Source organism: Bos taurus, chromosome 3 (assembly GCF_002263795.3).
Source record: "Bos taurus isolate L1 Dominette 01449 registration number 42190680 breed Hereford chromosome 3, ARS-UCD2.0, whole genome shotgun sequence".
In the NCBI taxonomy this organism is placed as follows: Eukaryota; Metazoa; Chordata; class Mammalia; order Artiodactyla; family Bovidae; genus Bos; species Bos taurus.
This window is the reverse complement of record NC_037330.1, coordinates 16,739,456-16,764,361: the sequence shown is the minus strand read 5'-3', so window position 1 is coordinate 16,764,361 and position 24,906 is coordinate 16,739,456. Positions and strand designations below refer to the sequence as shown.

General features: G+C 47.4%; 3 protein-coding genes across 14 annotated transcripts; 2 read left to right on the top strand and 1 right to left on the bottom strand.

The window, feature by feature from the left end:
• Positions 1–1,030: 1,030 nt before the first annotated feature.
• S100A13 (S100 calcium binding protein A13) lies at positions 1,031–7,732 on the bottom strand. Of its 2 annotated transcripts, XM_005203624.5 has the most exons (3): positions 7,681–7,732; positions 6,547–6,740; positions 1,037–1,261 (listed from the first exon to the last, which is right to left on the bottom strand). In XM_005203624.5, the coding sequence occupies exons 2-3, from the start codon at positions 6,697–6,699 to the stop codon at positions 1,118–1,120; spliced, it is 297 nt and encodes a 98-aa protein (XP_005203681.1). In that variant the 5' UTR covers positions 6,700–6,740; positions 7,681–7,732; the 3' UTR covers positions 1,037–1,117.
• A 465-nt stretch (positions 7,733–8,197) lies between these two features.
• Positions 8,198–12,555, top strand: S100A1 (S100 calcium binding protein A1). Of its 3 annotated transcripts, none has more exons than NM_001099042.2 (3): positions 8,758–9,035; positions 10,923–11,075; positions 12,251–12,555. In NM_001099042.2, the coding sequence occupies exons 2-3, from the start codon at positions 10,935–10,937 to the stop codon at positions 12,392–12,394; spliced, it is 285 nt and encodes a 94-aa protein (NP_001092512.1). In that variant the 5' UTR covers positions 8,758–9,035; positions 10,923–10,934; the 3' UTR covers positions 12,395–12,555. The 3 variants fall into 3 exon arrangements, with proteins under 3 accessions (XP_005203777.1, NP_001092512.1, XP_005203778.1); XM_005203721.5 differs by having other exon boundaries at positions 8,961–9,035; positions 10,875–11,075; XM_005203720.4 differs by lacking the exon at positions 10,923–11,075 and having other exon boundaries at positions 8,198–9,035.
• A 1,241-nt stretch (positions 12,556–13,796) lies between these two features.
• CHTOP (chromatin target of PRMT1) lies at positions 13,797–23,266 on the top strand. 9 transcript variants are annotated; one of them, XM_059884875.1, is made up of 7 exons: positions 13,797–14,062; positions 15,196–15,277; positions 16,589–16,742; positions 17,356–17,439; positions 19,244–19,427; positions 20,249–20,386; positions 22,035–23,266. In XM_059884875.1, exons 2-7 carry the CDS (start codon positions 15,213–15,215, stop codon positions 22,238–22,240), a joined length of 831 nt encoding a protein of 276 aa, XP_059740858.1. In that variant the 5' UTR covers positions 13,797–14,062; positions 15,196–15,212; the 3' UTR covers positions 22,241–23,266. The 9 variants fall into 9 exon arrangements, with proteins under 9 accessions (XP_059740858.1, XP_059740856.1, XP_005203815.1 ...); XM_059884873.1 differs by having other exon boundaries at positions 19,241–19,427; XM_059884874.1 differs by lacking the exon at positions 13,797–14,062 and adding an exon at positions 14,103–14,312 and having other exon boundaries at positions 19,241–19,427.
• The last annotated feature ends 1,640 nt before the right edge of the window (positions 23,267–24,906 follow it).

Sequence of the window (24,906 nt, the reverse complement as noted above, 5' to 3'; positions counted from 1 at the left end):
CCACTCTGGAATGTCTCAAGTAGACCCTCAGAGCTCCAGCCTGGGGTTCCCTCTGAGGTTTCTCTGTCCAGGGGTACTTACAGGGCAAATCTCAATCTAGGACCCTTTTATGATGTGTGATGAGGAGACTGTCTTAGACTAAACGTTCCTCTGGACTCAGCGGCCTCAAATGATAGCCTCCTGACAGTAAGGCGGTGCCAGGCCCTGGAAGGCAGCACCTGCTGAGTTGCCCCACCCCTGCTCCCTCTGGTGGCAGATAGTGTAAACCGCATGCCTCTCCAGCCAAGAAGGACGAGAACCCGGTCCAGTGTACCCATTGAGAGACGATCCCAATTCATCACAGAGGCTCTGGAATTTCAACCCAGTTTCATCTATTCTTTTTTTTTTTTTTGGCTGCACCGGGTCTTAGTCGTGGTATGAGGGATCTTCGACCTTCACTGTGCAGGATCTTTAGTTACAGCATACGGGATCTAGTTCCCCGACCAGAGACGAAACCCAGTTTCTCCACATTGGGAACGTGGAGTCTTGGCCACTCCACCGGGGAAGTTCCAGTTCCACCTATTCTTGTCTTTGTGACTTAACCTCTCCAAAATCTGTTTCCTCTTCTTTGATACAGGACTTAAAAATAGTACTTCCCTCAACAGCCTGTGAGAATTAACTAATGCAAGAAAATGCTCAGCACCATTCCTGGCACAGACCAAGCCCTCAACACATGTTCACTGCTATCATTACCATCCAAGGACACAAACCCCAGGAATAAGAAAGTAAAAGCCAAGACCAAGCCCCAGAGCAGCTGGCGGGATATAAGTCCCCTTACATGTCCCAGAGATCTCAGTCTACCTTTCATATATTCACTCATCAACCGTGTATTACTGAGCACCTACCCGTTCGAGACCTGATGCTGCAGAATATTTGAAGACGAATTATGTTGGTGCTCATAATTTTTGGACTTGCCCTCAGGTGGGGGCAGAGCTTTCCCACCCCCCTGGTCTCAAGAGAAGAAATCAGGATGGGTCTGGAATAAGCAACATCCGTGTTTCAAGGAGAAAGCTTTATTTGCGGGGAGTGGGGTTCAACCCAGCCATGCCATGCCCGCCCCCATCCCAGCCAGCTGGCGTCACTTCTTCCGGATCTCCAGGGCCTTCTCTTTCCTAATCTCCTTTGCCAGCTCCCCAATCAGCCTCCAGTACTCGCTGAACTTGAGCTCTGAGTCCTGATTCACATCCAAGCTCTTCATCTTCTCATCTAAGGAGCCCACATCCTGGGGAGACACCACAGCAAACAGTAGAGTTAGAAATGACTGTTTGGACACAGGGAGACAGGGAAGAATTGCCAGTCACTATTCCCTTCCCTCAAAGAGCACTAGAGCTACCCTCACACCTTCTGGATGAAGCTGCAGCCTCAACATGGCACTGCCCTGGTGCCCGACTCCAGGGGGAAGCAAAGGGTGGAAGTGGGGAACCTGGTTATAGTGTGTGCTGTGGTCTAAATACACCCACCATGGGGGATTGTGAACCATAAACGTGATGTCACTGAACGCAGAGAGGGGAAGAGATGCACAAATGGGCCTTCAACTGCAGGTACCAGGAGGTTTCAGCACATCACTGCACCAGCCCTGGGATAAGCCCAAGGACACTTGGGGAGCCCTTGTAGGCATGGACTCCCTCTGACCACCCTCAGAGTCTTCTCAGGCCACCCTCCTCCCTCACAGAAAGTTGGAGGCATTCACAGCACTTTGCTGCCTGCTTGTGTAACCCTAATGCCTTCTCATTCTTCCAGCCGGGTCACTAGCCTGGTAGATCAGGGGAATGGCAAGGACACAAGGCATCTGGTTTTCTAGGGGGTCCTTGGCAAAGTCTCTCCCAGCAGACCTGTGAAATCTAAGGATATTCTAAGTTGGACCACCGTGATCAAAGGGTTTGTTGCCAGATGGATAACCACAACAGAAAAGTTGACTGTTGAACAACAGATCCATGTCAAACCAGACAAGGATGCCTCAGGCACAGCGCATGCCCAACATTTGAATCAACGTTTGGATGAAGGCTAAGGCGGCTTTCCAGATCTATAGATGGCACGAAACTAATTCATAGAAGAGCTCAACAGACTTTTTTAAAGGACACAGTCACACTTAACTGTAAAATACTATAAGCATTGCCAGGGGAAAGCAATTGCAAGTGTTACATGGGGAGGGAGAGGGGAAACATACAATTAGTCAAGAGAAAGAAATAAAAAGTAAAATTGTTAAGAAAGAGGATGTAAATTCACCCCTTGTAATATTAGCAATTAGATAACTGTATACCTAGGAAAAACCAAAAAGAGCAATAAAAGCTAACATTTCAGCAAGTGTAAGCATTTAATAGTTCTGACTGTTCCAAGCATTATGCTGAACATATTACATGCTTTACATCATTCAGTCTTCATAATCTGCTAGAATGAAAGGCTCCAGGAACATAGGGCCCTTGTCCATCTTGTCCACCACCGTGTTACCAATGCCTGGGAAAGTGTTTGGCACAGAGTGGAGGCTTGGTCACTACTATAATCCAAAGCCTAGGTCAATGTCAGAACAGAACATAGTAGGCACTCAATAAATACTGACTGAATAAATGTAAGACCAATCCAACAAGAACGGTACGAGTCCAGTTCACAGGTGAGAAATCAAGGCTCAGAAAGATTAAAGTACTCACCACAGATGACAAACTAGACCCTGTATTTGAACCTAGGTTGTCTAACTCGGAGCTTATGCTCTTAGCTACAATTCTGTATTTCTTTCCCCCCCAAAAAACTATTAGAAATGATAAAGTATCTGGTGATAATATTAATACTCAAAAACAAATACCATTTTGGAAATATAATATGAAAGATTCCACTGAGAATAGTAAAAATATAAAATAAAGCACTCAGGAAAAATGTAGAACTATATTTTAAGCTTTTGTGAAGAAAACTGAACTGAAGGATATGGAAGAAAACATGGATAAGACTGAGGGCAGGAGGAGAAGCGGGCAACAGAGGATGAGATGGTTGGATGGCATCACTGAGTCAATGAACATGAGTTTGAGCAAGCTCCAGGAGACAGTGAAGGGCAGGGAGGCCTGGCATGCTGCAGTCTGTAGAGTCACAAAGATTCAGACAAGACTGAGCGACCAACCAACACCACCTAAGAGTGAGACACCACTCTAAGTGCTGAAAATAAAGCAGTGAGCAGATTCCTCCCCTTTATGAAAATCAGAATGTTTCCTCCAATGGAAAGGAAGGAAATTACATGTTACTTCTTGGTAACATAAAATTATATAATGGAAGAACTTCCCCGGTGGTCCAACAGCTAAGACTCCACACTCGCGATGCAGGAGGCCTGGATTCAATCCCTGGTCAGAGAACGAGATCCCACATGCTGCAACTCAGACTTGGCGCCGTCAAATAAGTAAATAAATATCTTAAAAATAAATTAAATTAAATTATGTAATGGAGGCTGTTGTGAAGAAACTGTCCTGAAAGAAAACAGCTCTAGGGTAAAGGGGACAGAGGGCTCCCCAAGTGACACAGTGGTAAAGGGTCCACCTGCCAATGCAGGAGACGCAAGAGGTGCAGGTTGGATCTCTGGGTTGGGAAGATCCCCTGGAGCAGGAAATGGCAACCTGCTCCAGTATTCTTGCCTGGGAAATCCCATGGACAGAGGAGCCTGGTGGGCTACAGTCCATGGGGTCGCAAAGAGTCAGACACGACTGAGCGACTAAGCACATATCAGTCCTGATGTCTTAGGCTTCCCTGGTATCTCAGCAGTAAAGAATCCACCTGCAATGCAGAAGATGTGGAGATGAGAGTTCAATCCCTGGGTCAAGAAGACTCCCCTGGAGAAGGAAATGGCAACCCACTCCAGTGTTCTTGCCTAGAAAATCCCATGGACAAAGGAACCTGGCAGGATACAGTCCATGAGGTCACAAAAGAGTCAACACGACTGAGCAACTCAACAATAACAAAGGTACAGGGCACAGGAGGTGATTTCTGTGCTCGGTGGCGAAGGAGGGCCACGCTGAGGACGTGCCATCTGAGTCAAATGAGGAGTAAGTCTAGCAGACCCCTGGGGGATGTGCATTCTGAACCAGGAGAGGAAAAGCAGGGACGGCAAGTATAAATAACTCTCCCTGCTTTTGAGGAGTTTTACTACAAAGGGGAGCAGAGGTGTAAGGCATAGCTGGAGGGAATTACAGGGTCAAGGGCGGTAGAGAGGGAAGTTTTAAGATTTTTTTTATGTGGGCCATTTTAAAAGGCTTTATTAAATTTGTTACAGTATTGCTTCTGCTTTACGTTTTGACTTTTTGGCCACAAGGTATATGGGATCTTAGCTCCCTGACAAGGGATCGAACCCGTGTCCCCTGCATTGAAAGGGGAAGTCTTAACCACTGGACCACCAGGGAAGTCCCTACAGAGGGAAGTTTTGATGATGCAAGAGAAGAGAGGAAGAATTGGGAGAGTTATGTCTTTCAGAAGGTGAGAAGGAATGGGATTTAGCGCCACCAGCAGAGGGACCAGCCTTAAAAGCAGAGAGAGATCATTCCCGTAACATGAAGGCAGGCAGGAAATGCGCTGATCAGTTAGTAAATTTGGGGGAGGAAGCACATAGAAGTTTCCTGATGGCTTTTATTTTCTCAGTGAGAAAAATTCTCAGTGACAAGGAGATTATGAGAAGAGGTCCTGGAGTTGAGGAGAAAGGAAAAGTTGTGAAATAATCATCTGAAAGGGCTGGTAAATGAATCAAGTAGGGGAATGGAGAATGACCAGGCATTGCCAACAGTCATAGATTTAAAGTAAGACAAGTCAACGTGGAAGTATATTTTTCTCCAGCCAAATTCAGCCGCAGAATGGTGGGTTTCACCAGCAAGCTAATGGTGTTGAAATGTCGGATTTTGAGATTTTGCCAAATAACTAAGACAGAAACAAAGAGAATCAAGGGGAGTTGAGCAAGTGATTATAGTGGTGAGCCTTAGAACCCAGCAGAGTAAGAAGGGAAGTGAGGTCTTGAGGGATGGTGATGGAAGATGGAAAAGTGTTAATTAAGGTCAAGAGACTGAAGGTTCCAGTGGAGTCAGAATGGTGGAGTGAAGGGATGGAGTGGATGGAATGGCAGGAGGTGGTCGATGAAGACAGGCCTGAAACTGAGATTGTGGAGACGATGCACTGGTAATGACAAGATGTAAAGATCTTGAACAGGGCAGTGGGGCAGAGAGGCAAGAATGCTGAGATGCAGGAAGACAGAATCTTTGAAAGTAAGGAATTGAAGAAATCGAAAGGCCCAGGTGTGGAATGAGTTGTCTGTGTGGATTCTGACAGTGGCAATGACGAGAAGAAAAACAGTAAGCCAGAAGCTGAAGAGCTATAAGGTGTACAATTAGAATGGCAGGCGTATATATGAGCTTCCAAGGAGATGAGTGTCTCACGATGAAGATGGAATTTCCTGGCAGTGCAGTGGTTAGGGCTCTGTGCTCTCACTGCCAAGGGCCTGGGTTTGACCCCTGGTCAGGGGAACTAAAAAAAAATCCCACAAGATGCCACAGGTGCAGCCAAAAAAAAGAAGAAGAGATGGGGAGAGCAGGGACAGGAGAGGGAGAGTGGGGGAGGAGAAGGAGAGGAAACTATCATTTGGAAGTTGCAATGAAAAGCAAAGAGGTCACTACCTGAATTTCCAGGCCCAGAAGGAATTAGATTTGGAAGAAAAACCAGTCATTATTTGACAGGGCTACAGGGAATGCTGTATTTTCAGGGGAGAGCCTGACGTTTCCTGTGAGAAGAGGAAGGGAGAAGTTTAAGGATGTAGGAGATATTCCAGATGATAGACTATGCATTTCAGAGACTAGTTTGTAGGGATTTTTTTTTTTAATCCATATTCACACACTTTCGTGTGCCTGTGAATTTTCAGAAAGGATGTAAATGAAACTGAACAGCCTGGGATGATGTGCCAACCCAACGAAGATGAAACGTAAATCCCTACCCCATCCTGTAAGTAGGAGAGAAAGAATGATGGTGTCAGTTGCATTACCGAGGGGATTCCCAGAGAGCGCGGGGAATAACCACAAACCACTTACAGGAACCTCCTGCTTTGAGATTCTGCGACTCTGTGAGTTCGGCTGTGTTTTTATTTTTAACAAACCCTTTCCCATAGCTGAGCCTCAGTTTCTATACATGTGAAGTGAGGACTTTGGACCATATTTTCCCTTGGCCTCCTTTCAGCTCTGACGGCCTATGAATCTTCCGGAAACCAGCTCTGGGTCCAGTCCTGTGCTGGGAAAATGAAACCAGAGAGACCCAACAAGAACCCAACAGCATCGCCTGGCAGGAGCACAAAGCCCTTTGCAGCAACACACATGCACTCATAGTATTACCTAGTCACACACACACCAGGCAAGAACAGCCAGAACCATTTACACATGCAGTTGCCACACACTTCTTCTCAGTCCACCTGTGGTCACCTTATGCTCAGCAATATCTCCTCACGGACCCAGTGTCCTTCAGTCCCTGGCTCCCAAAACCGCATGCCCAGAGACCCCCACCCACCTTGAGCAGGTGAGGCAACTGCTGAGTGACCAGTTCCTTAAACTCATTGACGCTGAGGCTGCCTTTTCTGCCTTCCCGCCCTGCAAAGGTGAAGAAGGTGGTGACCACTGTCTCAATGGCCGCCTCCAGCTCAGTGAGTGGCTCGGCTGCCATCAGGACCCTGCAGCTGGGGCTGATGTCCTCACGGGGCTGGCCTGCCGGAGGGGGAAGGAGAGGAAGGGAGAGTCAGGACAGGCCAGAGGCCCCTGCCCTGGCGCTGCCACCTCAAGTCTCTGCCTGAGGAAGCCTCACAGGGAAGAAGAAAAGGGACAAGGATGAGGGGATGGAGCTTGGGGCAAGGGACCAGGCAACGGTACCTCAGCGTGAGGAGGCAGGAATGTTCACTTCCAGGAACCCCTTCCTCTCTAGGTCTCACAGTCTGGGGATCCTTTTGCTGTATCCGTGTCTCAGGGACCCCTGTGCGTTGGTCCCTCAGTCTGGAGACCCCTCCATCTGGGAGGAGGCTTTCGGACTGGGGTCTTTCTTTGGACTCCTCTCAGTCTCGTGTGGCCCCTCTCGTGGGGTTTAGTCCCAAGGACCCTTTCTTGGAGTTTCACCAGCCTCAAAGGGTCACGGGGTTGTTTGTCTCCAAAGCTTGTTTGTGCAAGGACCTGGGTCTCCACCCGCCTGCACTGCACCCGCCCCCACACACACACACTGGCCGCTCTTCCCAGCAGAGAAGCCAGGGTCTGGCAGATGCCCAGCTGTGGTCAGGGCTGGCTCGGTCTGGACAGAACCCGCCTCTCTGTCGCCCCACGCACATCTCCCCTCGGGGGCAGCTGGGCAGAGTGTGGAGCTCAAGACCCCACAGCCCTCCCTACCCTCGTCTCCCAGAAACAGCGGTCTGGGCTGGGTACTGGCACTCACAGCCGGAGGCAGTGGTGGAGGGGGGACTCGGGGGGTGACGGCTGGGTCCATGCCCACTCATCCTCCCTTTTCCAGCCCACCCCCTCCCCTCTGTGAGGACTGTTGCTGCATTTCCCAAAGCCATTTCCTGAATCCCAGTCTAAGCCAGGTCCAGGGGAGGGACTTGGGAGCCCAGGGCGGAAAAAAATGCTCCCCAGGCTCCCTCCAGGGTTAAAGGGAAAGACTCACCGGGGCAAGGAGATGGGGTGCAGCAAGCAGGAGCCCCAGGGCTGTGGTTTATAAACCTCCAGGAAGGAGGAGAGAGCCCCTCCCAAGCCCGGAGGTGTCAAATTTCCGTCGTAGATTGTGGAGAGGAGACCTGCCCAATCACACATACGGCATCCCACCCCTGCTCCAGCGATCAGGCCAGGAACCCTGGTCCCCACAACCCAGCCCACCTGCCTCCACTTGGTGAGGGAGGGGACTCCCTGGAGCTGCCTGGCCAGATCCCACTCATCAGGCATACTGGGATCCCATCACTCCCAATACAGGGAGCCTGCTGGCCCACCATACCCCCTTCTCTAATGAGGTGTATGTATATTTCCATTGCAGAGAAGGCAATGGCACCCCACTCCAGTACTCTTGCCTGGAAAATCCCATGGATGGAGGAGCCTGGTGGGCTGCAGTCCATGGGGTCTCTGGGAGTCAGACACGACTGAGCGACTTCACTTTCACTTTTCACTTTCCTGCATTGGAGAAGGAAATGGCAACCCACTCCAGTATTCTTGCCTGGAGAATCCCAGGGACGGGGGAGCCTGGTGGGCTGCCATCTATGTGGTCGCATAGAGTCAGACACGACTGAAGCGACTTAGCAGCAGCAGCAGCCTATTGCCATTGGGAGAAGGCACTGCAGATTGGAAAAACAACTGGGGGAGCTCAGCACTGAGAGGTCCCATCTAAGAAACACCACAGAGGGCCCCTCAAAATGAGACCCCACTAAGGATCCTGCAGCCCAAGACCTCCACAGAGGATCCATTCTGAGACCCGACAAACAGAGCGGGACCCAGGCTGAGTGCCCCGCACAGAGGAGACCCTGGATTGAAATCCCTCAGTGGGGTTGTCAGGATGAAACCCCTCAGGGAGACTCCCAAGACTAAATTATTCACCGAGGAGTCCCCTCCAAGATGAGCCCCCTCAGTCAGGTGCACACACCTCCTCTCTGCCCGGCTGCACACCCATTATTACTGGGAGGGGAGGGTGGAGCATGGGAGGAAGAGTCCAGAAGGCCTCTCAGTGTTCCTTCTTCCCAGGACCTTTCCCACCTCCCTTCCTCCTGGGCCCTGCCATTTGGGGCCCCTGCGTGGGGGTGGCATCCAAGGCTGGAGAAGAGGACACAGGGCAGCCTGTTTCAGCCCAGGAGACAGAGGGCGCCTCTGTCCACTCCTGGCCCCTCGCCCCACTGGGTGTCTGTCTGTGAAGGGGTGGAGCCGGTGCGGAGGGGGCGTCGCAGGGGAAGGACAGCTGAAGACAGGTCTTCCTGCACAGCTCCAGGAGCCACATTTGCAGCCTCGTCTGCCTGTCCAGAACCTGCTCCCAGGCTGACAGTGAGTATCCTGCCCCATCTGCCCTGCTCCCTGCCCTGGCCAGCCTGGGGAAGAGGGGGCTTCAGCAGGGTTCCAGGAGACTGAGGCGGATGGCACTGCAGTGCCCTGAGGGTCTGAGAGGAGTTTGGGATTTGGGGGAGACATTGTTTGGAAGGTGCTGGGGGGAGGCAACTGAAGGTCAGAGGGAAATCTGGGAGCTTGGCGGGTGAGGAAGCCAGTGGGAATCCCAGCCACTGAGCTTCCAGGAGACCCGGCCCTCCTACCACACAGCCCTCAAGAGCCCCCACAAAGCTCCCTCCCTCTCCCAGGTGCTGGAGAGGAGAACCAGCTCTTGCCTTGCTTCCAGTGGCATAAGAATAAGAAAGCAGATGGAACTGCTCCTTCTGCACATCCACCCACCAGCAGCCTTTGTGTATCTGCCACCCCACCCAGCCTTGCCCAGGTTCCCTCCGAGAGCATGGACCATGTGATACCAGGAAGAGGGGGCACTAGAGAACTCTACCCACTCCCACCCTCCCTTCATATGACCTCCCTTTCTCCTCCTCCTCTTTCTTGTCCCATACCTCGGCTCCTCTTTCCTCTCGTTCTTTCCCTTTGTTTTTCTGTCTACCCCCTCCCTGCCAAAGTCCTTTCAAAATGGCCCCTACGCAAAATCCCAGGCTGCTCGAGGTCTCCAGGCACCCTCTAGGTGCCCTTCCTGGATGGGGCTGGTAACTGAGCCATGAGCACCCCTCCCTCTTCCTCCTTATCCCCTCTATCAGCCCCAGCTTGGGTTCCATCTCCCCCAGGTCTCTGTGACAGCCGCTTCTCATGTCCGGAGTTCAGGTGACACACACAAGGGCTCCATTGAAGAGCTAGGATGTCATCTGATCAGAGCCCATTGTCTGACCCCTCAGGCCTGGGGAAGGATGGGGATACCTGATCCGAGATACCTGAGCTGCCCCCGGAGGCTGTGGAGGGGCCAACTGTCCCAAGGCCAAGGGAAAGAGGCCTTGGTAGTCCCCTCTCTTCAACAGACCCCTCCATTTTTCCCCTCCTCTCTCCCAGCCCCTTGGATTTAGAAGATCTCATGCATTCAGCCTTTATCTCCCCAAACACATCCCAGCCCCATCCTCCCTGCTGCCACTGTCCTAATATCACCCAAGTTGGCCTGGGGACAGGAGCGGCCAACAGCAGAGACAAGATCCCGCAGGTATCTTCTCCCCTTCCTTGGGAGCCCTGGCTCCAGGGAAAAGGCTCAGACATTCCTCTTTCCCTTCCCACTACTACCCAGTAGAAGGGCTGATTCTGCAGAGAAGTAAGAGGAACCAAACTAGAGGTAATGGAGGGAAGCCAAAGTGACATGTTCAGGCTCCCTCCCCATGAATCTTGGACCATCCACTCGGACTGCCACCCTTTCCACCAAGCTGACCAAGGGCTCCGGGCTGACTCCTTGTTTATGGTGGGCCACAGAGTCAAGGTTATAGAAGGGAGCCCAGCCCACCATCCCCAATAGCAGAGCTTGGCTGTGCTAGGCAGGCAATCCAAGGGTAAAAATAGAGCCAGAGGAAGCCAAACTGGGTCCTGTGACCACCCCCGCCTGCCTGCCCCACCCACCTCAGTGTCTGTCCAGGCAGCCAGGAGCCAAGCAGAGTCCACTCTAGGCCTCTAAAGTGAGCCCAGCTCCAGCTGCTCCACCTCCATGCCCAAAGCCCTGACTCTTTCTGGCTAGGGTATGGATTGAAGGGCTCAGAGAATGAGTCTAGAAGTTCTGTTTGTGTAAAATCTCAGGAAAGATGAATTGTGGTGGGGATCCGATCTCATGGCTCTTTGAGCTGTGGGACCCTACCCCAACCCCAGGTACCCTAAGCATGGTCCAAGCTCACTTCCATGATGGGACGTGGGTAGGTAAGCTTCGAGATGGGCTCTGAGCTGGAGACGGCGATGGAGACTCTCATCAATGTGTTCCACGCCCACTCGGGCAAAGAGGGAGACAAGTACAAGCTGAGCAAGAAGGAGCTGAAAGAGCTGCTGCAGACGGAGCTCTCCGGCTTCCTGGATGTGAGCACAGGGTGGGGGTACAGGGTGGAGTTGGGGAGGGATGGGGGAACAAAGTATGCTCCTCTCTGCCATCTCCCCACCCCAGCTCAGCCCAACCATCCGTCTCCTACCCCTCCCCCCGCCCCCCACTCCTCTGGGTTCAAGTCAAAATGCCCTGATTTACTGATCACCTGTTAAGGGCTAGGCGATGTGTAGACGCATCAATAACAAAACACACAGCCTAGAAGGAAAAGACTGACACTTGAAAGCAAACCTTGATCACCAGGAAGCACCCAGGGCCTTAAGAGAGGTGTCAGAAAGGATTATGGGAGAATATTAACCTAACTGCAGTGGGAGAACCTCTCCAAAGAGGTGGCACTCAAGCCCCTGGAAGATTATTAGAGTAAGTAAACACATTTTAGGAGGAGGTACAGTATCTGAAGTGTTCCCAGGTGGCTCAGTCTCAGAATCTGCTCCAATGCAGGAGCCACAGGAGACACCCCTGGGTCAGGAAGATCCCCTGGAGGAGGGCACAGCAACCCACTCTAGTATTCTTGCCTGGAGAATCCCATGGACAGAGCAGCCTGACAGGCTACAGTCCAGAGGGTCACAAAAAGTTGGACACGACTGAAGCAACCTCACACGCACAATATCTGAACAAGAGGATGGGAGAAAGAAGATGGAATATGTTCAGTAGTTTTGATTGAACTGAAGGATGCAGAAAAGAAACAAGTAGAAAGTGTATCAGCTTTTAGATTTTATGAGACCTGGGTTCAAATTCTGATGCTATTACTTTCTAGCTGTGTGAGTTTGGGCATGTTCTTTAACCACTAACTGTCAATTTGTTTCTTCTCTAGAATGGGACTAATGAAACCCACTTCATTCTAATTGTGCTAGAATTAAATGAGAATGCTTGTAAAGCTCCTAGTGCAGAACTTGTCACATTGTAGGCACTCAACATATGGTAATTGTTTTTATTATTCTGCCTTGTTAGGGAGCTAATTCTGTAGGCAACCGGAAGCCACAAATGTTTTGTTGGTTTTGAGGAAGGAAACAAGAGTCCCATAATTATAAGTAGTTTTCCTCTTGCTCATCTCTGCCTTTTTCTCCCCAATCAATCACCCCTCCCCCCATGCCCCTGATTCAGTGCTATTCATCTCCCTGTATACCTGTCTCTCCATCTCCTCCCTCCACAGGCCCAGAAGGATGCAGACGCTGTGGACAAGGTGATGAAGGAGCTGGATGAGAACGGAGATGGAGAGGTGGACTTCCAGGAGTATGTGGTGCTGGTGGCTGCCCTCACGGTGGCGTGCAACAACTTCTTCTGGGAGAACAGTTGAGGAGACAGCCCCGCGGCAGCGCTCGTCCCCTCCACCCTGCCATGCCTGCTCCTTCACCCTGCTTCCCCTCACCTTACTTTTCCCTCCCCACCAACAAGGGCGCAAGAATAGTGGGCCAGGCCTGCAACTCCTCTTTCATTAAAGGCTTCTGTCTCACCAGCCGCCCGTTGCTGTCTGTCTCCTTTGGTAACAGCATAGAGTAGGTGGACAGTATAGAGTAGGTGGGGAAATGAAGGCTGCTCACTCACAACTTGCCTTATTTGAGGAGAGATCTTTTTGGAGACAGGTCAAGGGACCGTTGCATCTTCCTATTTAAGGAATGCTGAAGGCCCAGGAAGGCTGGGATTCAAGGTTCCAGCTAGAAGTGGAGGATGTATGAAGCTAATACGTGTACCAGCGTCTCAGCTATAAAGGCAGAATTTCCCTTCAACCTTCAAAGTATTTACTTAAGACCTACCATGTGCTAGACATCGTATGGGAGCTGGGGACACAGCAGTGAGCCTAACAACACACAACCCTCAACGTCACATAGGTAAAGCCCAGTAAGGATACCAAAACATTAAACTCACAAATATATGCTAAGAAGGAAAATGAAAGGATCTGATGCGCTTATATTGGGGGCAAGGGTGAAGATGTGTTCATTCACTCATTCTTCAAATATTTGAGCCCTTTATTGTGTGTCAAGGCATAATAAAAATCCCGTATAGGTCTGCATCAAAATCCACACGAACGGAAAACGGCGAGAGCGGACACGGAAACGGGAGGGGAGACGTAAAGGCCCCACAAAATAAGGATTTAACAATATTCAGGCCAAGCTGGGGAGGGAAGTGAAGAGGGAAATACGGACAGACGGTGGTGAGTGGCGCAGAACCCAGTAGAGGTGTGCTCTGACCACTGGCCCCCCCGGCCTCCGTTGGGGCTTTTGCTATAATCTACATTTCTCTGACCCGGGGCCGGGGTGAATAAGGGGAGTGCAACTACCCGAGTGCAAACTCCTCGAGCCCAGTGGTCCGCAAGAAAGATCGAGGCACATCCGCCTAAAGAATTTTAGTTGTTCTGTCTTAGTTTCAGGGGCAGAAGGACGCGCGAGAAAATACGGACCACTCTTTCACAGAGATTAAATCAGCCCCAGATACGCAGATCACTTAATCATCCGCAGCCCCTTAAAACCCAAGAGCAAAACCATTTGGCCACGCCCTTCCCTGGGCGGGGCGCTGCGTGTAATACGGACGAGGCCTTTGCTAAAGTCCCGCCTTCTCCCTAGGGCTCCGCCCTAATCCCCGCACAGGCGTGGCACAAGTTCTCCCGCCCCTCTAGGGGTGCGGCGGATCTGACGTCAGACGTAGCTGCGTCGACGCCATTTTAGCCGGTCCCATTCTGCCCTGGACGTGGCGGCCATTTTGTTTTCCACACCGAGCGGGAGTTGACGGCAGCGGCGTAGTGAAAGGAAGGAAAGAGCAGGCCGGGTGAGCAGGCGGACCGGCCGACCGGACAACCAGCCAGCAGCAACGAACTAACTTAACAATCTACCGCTTAACACATCTAACCAACCGCCCACCAAGTTAACCCGAGCCCCTCCACCGTCAACTCAGGTTCGGCCGGCCTCCGGCCCGCCTGCCGCAGCCGTGGTGGCAGCCCCGGGAGGAGCACTGGCGTCCGTTTCCTTCGGTACGTGTCTGTGGTGAGGAGGGCAGGAGTTTGGGGGAACGGAGGGGCCCGGCAGACGCGAAACAGGAGCTGGTGGGATGTGGAAGCAAATAGAGGAGTCAGAGGCCCCGAAGGGGGCGGAGCCCAGAAGAGGGAGGCGGGGGAGACCCCGAACTGGAAAACTCGTCGCGGGATTGATGGAAAAGGTCGGAATTTGATAGGGATGAAAAAGGAACGTTGGCGAGTTGAGCTACGTCGGCGGTCCTTACAGGTTTGAGACGAAAGGAGGATTACACGACTTCAAGTAAAGTTGGAAAGTAATGGCGGCTTTAGGGTTAAATTTTGTGGCGCGCTCTCTGGGAGCGCACGCCCAGGGGAATGTTCGTGTAGGAAATCTTTCCTATTCCCTTCCTCCCCCAGGTCGCCAGGCCCTTGCTAATGCCCCTAACGTGATTGCGAAATTGGTATACCTGTGTCATCTCTCTAGATCAGTAGTTCTCAGTTTTAGCTGCACGTGAGAAGCAGCGAGGTAGACGTATTTTCCCTTGCTATAAATGGCTCATCCCCAGACTTCACCATCAGAGATTGTGCTTGAAATGGTGTGGGCCCAGGCTTCTGAGTGCTTTTTGTTTTGTTTTTTTAAAGCTCCTTGCCGCCAAGGTTGAGAAGGACCGCTGTTGGTAAAAAACCAGACTCTTAACAACACTTGCTTTGGGTCTGCCATTTTGGAGGCTTGGGCAGATATTTTTTGTCCTGCGGCCTTGACACTTAAAGTGTGTGTGTTCAGTCGTGTCCTACTCTTGGCGACCCCATAGACTATAGCCCTCCAGGCTCCTCTGTCCATGGAATTTTTCAGGCAAGAATACTGGAGAGGGTTGCTATTTTCCTACTCGAGGAGATTTTCCATACCCTGGGATAGAACCCATGTCTCCTGCATTGGTAGGCGAATTCTGTACTACTGCGCCATCTGGGAAGCCCCAGGAGTTTATTAGTTTGAAGTAACTAGCTTCTGTTTCAGTACCTGAAATGAGTTTTGGTGTGATTGTTGATAGTCATCAATACAAGCCTTTTCATTCATTTTGGGGTCTTTCGGTCTTGTTGAAATGAGATAGTCGCCGTTCTGGTTTGCTCATTCTGCCCATTGTCCTTTGTAGATTCTCGGGATTTGAAGATGGCTGCACAGTCCGCGCCGAAAGTTGTGCTAAAAAGCACCACCAAGATGTCTCTAAATGAGCGGTGAGGCAGCCAACAGCAACTTCAGCTCGTTCATAAGAAAACATTACTTAAATTGGCGCTGGGGTCCAATGCACAAAAGTCTGTTTTAAACTAAATACCAACAGAAGGCTACAGACCTCTGTTCTTAGTTGCATCGTATGTGGTACACAAAACAAATTGGGCGGTTGTTTCAAAACCCCTTATCAGTAGATTTTTATATTATGCTATCTGAAATATTTATCTGGTGGGATGTATTTTAAAAAGACTCCTCACACCCTCCCTTTTCTTCACATATTTTTACGTTGATACAGGGGTGGTGCAGCTCGGTAGCATGACCCTAGCTGCAGTAGGCTTGCTGCCCAGTCCAAGGCCAGCAGTGTTGTGTCTGGCCTGTAAGAGGCAGGTAGCAAGCTAAGAATATGTCCAAAGGCCCTTGAATGTCATTCTTGGGCCTTGTAAGAGGCACTTGCTTTGCTCCATTTCACTTTCTTTCCACTCTGCTTTAGTTTGTTTTTGTTTTCAATTCTTTTACAGTTGAGTGTTCTCTTTCATCCCATTAAACTTAACTTGACAGGAGTAATAGAAGAGTGTCTTCACAAGCTCTTAGATGATTGAACTAACCTTTTCAGAAGTTATACTTTGGAGTCAGAAAAAATATATCATTTGATACAAAAAAAAGTTATAGTATTTAAAGGCACTTTCTGTCTGAGAGCTTTGTTCATTGAGTGCCTTTGACTAGTGACTTTATTAAGCTGGTATTAGCCACTAAATGATTTACTTATGTTTGTCTTTTCTGAAGCATATTTACTTCTCTTTATCTCTTAGGGTGTGTTACTCTGATTCTCTATATTTGCATATTACAAGTGACCAAATACATGCGAAAATGTGATATGCTCTTATAATTTATGTGGGTATATCATTTTCATGGGCTTTGAAGGTGCTCTTGTCCTTCCGTATATTTGCCCGTAAAATAGCACCCTCAGGTCTCCTGAGGTTTTGGCTTGCTTTGTCCGTCTTTGAAACTACATCTTCTGTCTCTTGTCATCATATCTGCTTATTGCGTGTTTTTCATGCTTTCCACCTCTAAAAGCCGTTACCTGAGCCCTTGTTATCACTTTTGATTGAATGTGCTACACTTAGCTGCATTTCTGAGTTTCTGATTCTTGCAAGTTTGTGGAAGCAGAGGAGTCTTGAACCCACATCAGCATTGATCTAAGTGTACCACTTTAAGTTCGTGGGATCTGGAGCTCCTGGTCTAGCAAGCCATGAAAATGCCAATAAATGTTTTGTAAATAGCTTTTATTTAAACATCCATTTTGTTCGACCTTGAAGCTTTACTAATATGCTGAAGAACAAACAGCCGATGCCAGTGAATATTCGGGCTTCGATGCAGCAACAGCAGCAGCTAGCCAGTGCCAGAAACAGAAGACTGGCCCAGCAGATGGAGAATAGACCCTCTGTCCAGGCAGCATTAAAACTTAAGCAGGTGAGAGCATGGGTCATAATGCTCCAGAAGCAGCTGATCTCTGTCAGGCAGTCCACTGAGGCTGTCAGGACATGATGGGTAATTATGAGGTGGCTCAGGGCAAAAGCTGAACTTCTCTAGAGGAGAGAGAAGCTCAGAGGATTCCCATTTGGGCAGGTACCAATAAGTAACTTTTTGTTGTTTTTCTCTTTTAGGGAGTTTGCCATCAATGTGGCCTGTTTCTATGTTATCAATGAGTATTAATCTCTTGTTTTCTGATCCTTTGCCCGTAAGAATAGATTGACTGGCTTTTCCACAAAGAATTTTTAGTTTTCTGTTTTAGATGATCTTCAAAAGTCCTATATTCCCCATTAAATTATTTACAAATTAGGGAAATGACTTTATTCTTGCTTCCCTAGTACAGGGAATCTGAAAGGCCTCTTAGTCAAAGGTTTTCAGTGCTAAACAGTGGAAAGAGTAGGGTGACCCTCATCTCCACAGCACCTAAAGTCTTGTCAGTAAAATAGAACTATAGCACTGAGTAATTTAAGAGTTAGTGGGTTCGCTTTCAAATTTCCATTAAGAAATAATCCTATTCAGATCTGAAATAAAACCTGCTCTTTATTATTCATAGACTTTTTATGCAAGTCCGGACAGTGGCTGTGGAAGGATATGTCCAAGCTGTGGCTGGGCGTCTGGAGGGCGGTGCCATGCAACTGTAAGGACTTTAACTGGAAGCACTGCATGGCTGTGCATAAAATCAGCAGTTAAATATAACTCCCACCCCCATCCTGAACCATTGGGCTCATTGACCAAAAATAAACAAGGCCTTCTGCTTCAGCTACCTTAAGCCTTGGAGTGGCTGCATTCATCCCTGACTCAGGAAAGCAGTAAAAGGCACCACTGTTTTCTAAGAGTAAATATTAAAAATTGCTGAAGACAAGTCTGACATATTATTCCAAAGGACATTTTAACAAGCTTTAAATATAATCTGCAGAAAGTAGCCTCTAGAGCAGTGGTGTCCCATAGAACTTGCTGTGATGATGGAAATGCTCTATCTATATCTGTGCTCTCCAGTACAGTAGCCATTAGCCACGTGACTGTTGAGCACTTAAAATATGACTAGTGTGATTGAGGGGCTTAAATTTTTTATTTTACTTTTTTAAGTTTTTTTGTGTGTAATAGCCACGTGTGGCTAGTGGATACCTTAGCCTATAGCAAGCACAGCTCTAGAGTGGAAACTAGATGGCATAGCTGACATACTTGAGCTTCTTGTTAAGGTAGAGAATAGGGTTGGTGGCAAGGCAGGACTGGGAAGGGAGAAGAACTTCTAAGTACTATATAGGCTCCCCTTAAAGCACAGATCTTGAGAGGATATACTTGGAATGACCAAGCACAACAGACTTGTAGAATGAAGTCTTGAGACCTCGTGTCATTCAGAGCCTATCCCTCTGATAAGCAGTTTGTAATCTCATGCTAATAATAATTCACAGCATATGGTTGCAGAGAAAATCATTTGTAGTAACTTGTATGTGAAGCCTGAGGATACATAATTTATTTTCATTCATATTGACTTAGTGTTTTTAGGAGAACAGGTTTGCTAGGGCTTTGGTGTTCAAGGCGATACAGTCATCCATTCCTTTGAAGGAATTTAATTGTCTGAGATCTTGTTTTCATGGTTTCTCTTTGAGGGACAGATATATTGAAAAATCTGTATGGTATATCCTTGTTCTCACATGTGACCCTGAGTTTTATGATTATAACTCAATTCTAATGCAGGTTTGGCTGGTTTTTTATGGACATATATTTGAGTTATATGTTTATTATAAATTAAAGGTCATTACACTGACTTAATGGAGCTGTTTGCAAAGGTAGACATGGAATTATCACTATTGAAAATATGTAAGGAAAGGAGATTTGACTTTTTTGTGTTTATTTACATCTTAAGGTAAAAAGTGGACCGTCTGGAGATAGATACTCAGAGGAAAAATGGACACACTGGCCTCTTTGACTGAGAAATCAAACTTGTTCTTATGTCACAAGAATTCAAATGAACTTATAATTTAAATTTTGCCCAGAGTGTGATGAACTTCCTATGGTGTTTGAGTAAGCCTTTGAAGAGAGTGGTAGTCCTTGGGCAGGTATGAATCAAGTCATATCATTGTCAACTGGTGGTTCAAAATCAGCAGAATCCACGATTTGAAATATAGTGTACTTATTAAAACTTGCATTCCAAGTAGTGGTATATGACTTCTGTAGCCAAACTAGTGAGATAATTTGTGGTGATGCCAATTTCATGGAACCATACTCAAGCTTCTTAGAAGCTCTGGATCAAAATTCTGCTTCTCTTACACTGTGTTCTGAGGCAAAGGCTTGCTTCTGGTTTGGGATCCTTGACAGCAAGTGCAGGTTTATTTCCCACCACACAGACATCTCGCTTCTTTTTCTCTGCACTTTTAGTTGCTAAATCCCATTGGATTGCTTTTTTGATCTCAATTCCCTAACACCTTTTCTTCCAGAAGAGCTTAAAGCAGCGCCTGGGTAAGAGTAACATCCAGGCACGGTTAGGCCGACCCATAGGGGCCTTGGCCAGGGGAGCAATCGGAGGAAGAGGCCTGCCCATTATCCAGAGAGGCTTGCCCAGAGGAGGACTTCGTGGGGGACGTGCCACAAGAACCCTGCTTAGGGGCGGGATGTCGCTCCGAGGTCAGTGCTGTGTACCTGACAATTGTTCGGGACCCATCCCCTTCCCTTTTCTCTTGGGCTGCTATGGACACATTTGTTTAACATCTTTAAGCCTGAATTTGTATTAATATAATTAATAACTTTTGAAATCACGTATTTTTAATAGTGCTGCATGTCTTTTATCGATACCATTCCTTTTCTGATAATGTGCAATGGTGAGAGGCTATGACCTGCGTAACAACAGGTAATTCATGTCATCTCCATTCCATCTTAAAACACCCTGCTGCTGCTTGAATCAGAGCACGTTCAAGTTCTAGAAATAAGTCAAATTAAGAAATTTCTGGGTCTTTTGGCCTATATCTTAACTAATCATCTGTTCCTGGTTCTATTCTAGTGAAACACTGTTACACCTGGAAAAAAAGGACAAGTTGACCCATAGCTCTTAAATATATGTAACATTTTGGGCACTGTTATACTGTTCCCTGTATAGTTCTTGTCCCCTGCAAAAATATGCTAAGAGCAGGAATCATATCATTTATTTTTAAATCTATCATGATGCTAGGCACCTATCTGTGATTATTCAATATATACTTATTAATGTGTATACTTACTAATTTATTTAACTGCCAACTTCTTCCAAAAATGGATTTGTGGTCAGACTTGTTTAATTGATTGAATAAAGAGCAGCTTAATCTGTTCATACTCAGTGTGCAGCTTGCCCCACCCAACCTAAAAATTAACTGAATTAACTCTCATTTAACCCTCACCGCCTTCCTTTGGTTAGAATCTACTTTGTCTCTCTTGGATTTACCTGCATATACATTGTATGCCTCCTCTCCAAGGTCAAAACCTGCTCCGAGGTGGACGAGCCGTAGCTCCCCGAATGGGCTTAAGAAGAGGTGGTGTTCGAGGTCGTGGAGGTCCTGGGAGAGGGGGCCTAGGGCGTGGAGCTATGGGTCGTGGCGGAATCGGTGGTAGAGGTTAGTCAGCTACCAACTTCAGAGACTAGCTTCCCCTTATTTCTCTCCCTTCAAAACTCAGAGCCACCTTTCTGCACAGCTTCAAGTCATAGGCAGGCTTATTTGTTTGTCTTGTTTGTTTTATGAAACTGGCTTATATTCTAAATACACATGCTGGTAGTGTGAAAGTCTGTCATGGGTTTTCCAAGAACAGTGAGGTATGTGTTACAGAGCCAGATTATATGCAGTCTTCTTTCAGGCTCTTGCAAATTTAAAGTGTATTATTAAAATGACAAGATGGTCAGTTAAGGGTTTTATCTTTTTTTGTCCCTACCCCACCACCACACAATCCACCTCGTAGCTCAAAACCCCACTTTGAGTCTAATAATAGAGAAGAGGGGGATGAACAAAAGTAAAGCAGAGTTAAAAAGACGGTAGACTTGGAGATAGGTATTGACTGAGTTTGTGTCTCTGCAAAACCAGAGATTTTTCCATCACAGTAGAAAAAGCAAGATGGTATTGTGTCAGTTAATTAACTGACTCTTGTTGATAATCTTACCTTCAGACTTAGTGATACTTGTCTTGTGACTTCATGGCCCAGATTGGAAAAGAATTTTTAATGGTGTTGCTGTTGTTAATACCAAATCTCATGGGAGTTTTCTGGCTTAGAGCTTAGTGGAAAACTCCCAACAACACCTGTCCAGGAAAAAAATACATATATTCTTGTAGCCCCTGTGTATATTTGCTTTGGTCCTTTTAAAGTGTGTGGTGGGTCTTCCATAATTTATGACCTTGAAGTAGCCAGGGGATAATAACTGTTGAGAAAGGACATTTGATAACTTGAGGGCTTATTTTCTTCTCTCACATTATATGTTGCTTGGCTTATTGAGTGAAGTGCAAGCTAGTTTGGGTTTCAGGATGAAATAGCATGTTCAAATTATCTTGACTTGGTTTCTGAGAGAGACATCACAAGGATTTTGTGGGGAGGAGTCTAAAGTAGCTTTTCAGAAAGCTGGGTATGTTTTGTTAAGTGAATTGAAACCACCTCTCAGATAACCGTAATTGTTACAATGTGAATAGAATCAGGAGATCCAAATGGCTGGAACTAGTCCAAGTGTTCTTTCCCAACTCCCTTAATTGTTCCTATGTCAGAATAACTCCTCAGTCTCCTGACATAGGATCAGCCAGCTCCTTAGGTTTGATAAATTTGAGGAGAGATGAGCTAATTTTTCTGAAGGATCGCCAATAAAGTTTAATTTGAAAACTGTCTAGCTTCACATCCCGGTTTCTCTGTGCCCTTGTTACTTCCTCCCTATCTTACTAAATGGAGTTATCTATAATGTATTTGCATTTTAATTATAAACATAGAGTGAGTCTCAAATTTTTTAGTTTCTCCATTTTGAGATTAAGAAATTTTTAATTATCAGTTATTTTCCCTTTGATAGAATTTAAAAAATTAGCATTTAGAGATGAGCATGTAATAAGGGATTCATTATGTGTGCTTTCCATGTGTTGCTTTCTACCCAGTGTGTTTCCTGTTTTTCCAGATTTCTCCTCTTTGCCCTGCCCTTCAGCCTTTCTCAGCTAGGCCCCACTGCTCTGAGGGGCATTTACCATTGTACCCATTAAACATACTTGTAACTGTTCTCTTCTTTTTCCTTTGGGCCAGGTCGGGGTATGATAGGTCGGGGAAGAGGGGGCTTTGGAGGCAGAGGCCGAGGCCGTGGACGAGGGAGAGGTGCCCTTGCTCGCCCTGTACTGACCAAGGAGCAGCTGGACAACCAGTTGGATGCGTACATGTCGAAAACAAAAGGACACCTGGATGCTGAGTTGGATGCCTACATGGCTCAGACAGATCCCGAAACCAATGACTGAAGCCTGCCCACCCTCCTGGAAGACTCTTGTTCAAGTCACACATCTGTAAATAACTTAGGATAACAGATGGGAAGAAAGCTGACTGATACTGAAAGGACCTATCATAATAGGCTCTGGACTGACTTGCCACCAGTTTGTGCATCTAGTGTGTTCCTTTTACTTTTTGATACTATGTTGTATGAAACCCTTTTTTTCCCCTCTGACTGGGGTTTGGTTTTGTTTTGTTATTTGGGGGGGAGGGGTTTCCTTCACCCAGACTTTTCTTTGAACATGAATGTGTTGGCCTTGTGGCTAGTACACCCTCTTCCCCCATCTGCCTCCCCTCATCTGTCATATGCTTTGACAGTCTAACATTTCCTCTGTTCATTTTGGTGCCCCCGTGAAAAAGTCCCAAAAAGAGCCCACCAGCGTTCCACCTTAATGTCTAAGTTTCTGAGAGAGAATTCTGTTTTACATTATTTTTAAAAGCCTCTAAAGTGTTCAGAAAATCTGGAGCTCATAAATGCATTCTGCCACACTGATGTTTTAGTAAATTGGGAACATTGACATAGCTACAGGGCTACCAAACACGTTAATCGTGCTAGCAGCTCTGATTTAATTAAAGTTATTACCGTGTACGTTTGTACCACTTAACCATTGTGCTGGGTTGGATATGTGCACTTTCTACCCAGGAATGAGATTTATAAACCTGCCCTCTTGGTTTTGCATCATGCTCTAAGGGATGTTTTGGGGTTGGCTTAACATCCTACAAAAGAGGAGAAAGCCTTTTGGTTTGGCAGATGCCTCAGAAGGGAAAGGGCTGAAAATGGATGACAGATACCTGGTGGGAGGGGTCAGAAGATAACCTTGCTAAAGTGCTGTTGTCCTTCTGTTTACCCCAGACCAATCTTGGGCTTCTCCATTTGTTGACCCTCTTCTCAACTCCCCACGAAGGTTAAAGTTCAACCATCGTCTGTCAACTATTCAGTTTCAGTAGAATCTTTTGTTTCTGGCTCATGATAACAAGAAATTGTTCTCTCAAATCCAGCCAGGACTTTCTCTTTATTTGTTGGGCTATTTGAAATGCTATGGCCACTATAACAGTATTTCAACTCTACCCCTGTAGAGTTGTGAGTCCTTCATGGTTGTATTATAATTCAGGGTGGGGAGGTTGTGAGTTTGGGGCAGAAAGTGAACAATTTTCCCTCTTTTGAATAATCCCCAAGGCAAGATTAACCGTACAAAGTAAAGTACTAACTCATTCGGTGCATAGAAAGCTCAAAAGCATTAAAGTCTCAGAAGGCAATACCTGGTACTCCCAGGACTGGTTTCCCTTTTCCCCAGTGCTGTTTAAGGGAAAAGAAGAAACTAACCACCTCCAATCAAACCAGTTACATTGAGCTACTTAGTACCCTAAACTGTGTGTGTTGTTGCAGACTGGGAAGCAAATTTTGGTTGGGAAGACCTGAATTTGAATCCCTTCTATATGACCTCACCTATTTAACCTCTAGGTGGGGAAGCAAGTAGTCTAGTGGTAGATGGGGGAGTTTGAAAAGACCATATGGGGTTGGGAGAGTCATGTTGACATAACCAACCTGACCCAGTTTTGAAGTTCCTATATTACAACTAAATGGAACGTGGGACTGGAGGTCTTCAGCCCAGACATATGTTGATAACCTTTACATTGTAAAGAGTAAAAGGTATGTTTGTGTGGGCAAGGCTAATCTTAAAGATAGCTCCTTAGAACTCTGACTCCGAGTAGACCCCCAAGACTTTTGTTGCAGAGGTACTGATTGGCAGTGGGCAGGCTACACCTTGAGATCTTCACTTCCAGGGCTTCCTGGACATGCTTCAGAGAAAGGGCGGGAGCTGCAAGGTGAGTGGGTCCCTTTACCCTCTTCAGCCACACAGTTTGGTATGACCGAATTTCTGAGGTCCATTACCACTGTCCTTCCCAAATACTTTGAACTTAGCAGAAGATGACTAACATGCATGTGTTCTTCAGGATATTTTTAAGTTGGTATCTTTGGTCCCATCTGTAAGCCACTGAGATCTTCTGTAAGAAAAGGGGTGAAAGAGGCACTGGGGCATCCTGGGGGTGAGGGGTTGCTCTGTGGATCGCAGTGAAGCTGGGCAATGAGGTGACCACTGTAGCTTAAGCCCCCTTCTCTTCTTCTGTATCCCTCTAACCACTCCCCCTTTTTTCTCCTCCTACCTTGAAAGAATGTCCAGTGTGAGTAAAGGAGCTTCCCTGCCAGTCACGGGCCCTGCAATCCCACCTGTTGCTCACTGCAGTTCCAAATCTCCTTGAGACCTATTCCCACTTCTGCCAAACTTTGTCTTAATGAGTGCCTAGGTGGAGTCAGCCTAGCTCCTGGGTCAGCCTTTTACTCATTCATCCACCATCTGCCAAGGACTTACAGACACGAACACATCATTTGTTAGGCACTGAGAGTACAGAGAAGAGACTGATGATGGATCATTAAACTCAAGAGAAAGTTTTACAGAGAAGGGGGAAGAATATTTGAAGGAGAGAACAATAAAAAAAGGTACAGAGGTCTCAGATGTATGCCCGGGAAGGCATTCAGCAGTTCTTCATAGTAGAGTGGGAGACACAACTGACCAGATTGAGTAGCCTGGAGCATAATTGTCTTGCTAAATACCTTTGGCTTTGTAATTTGGGTGAT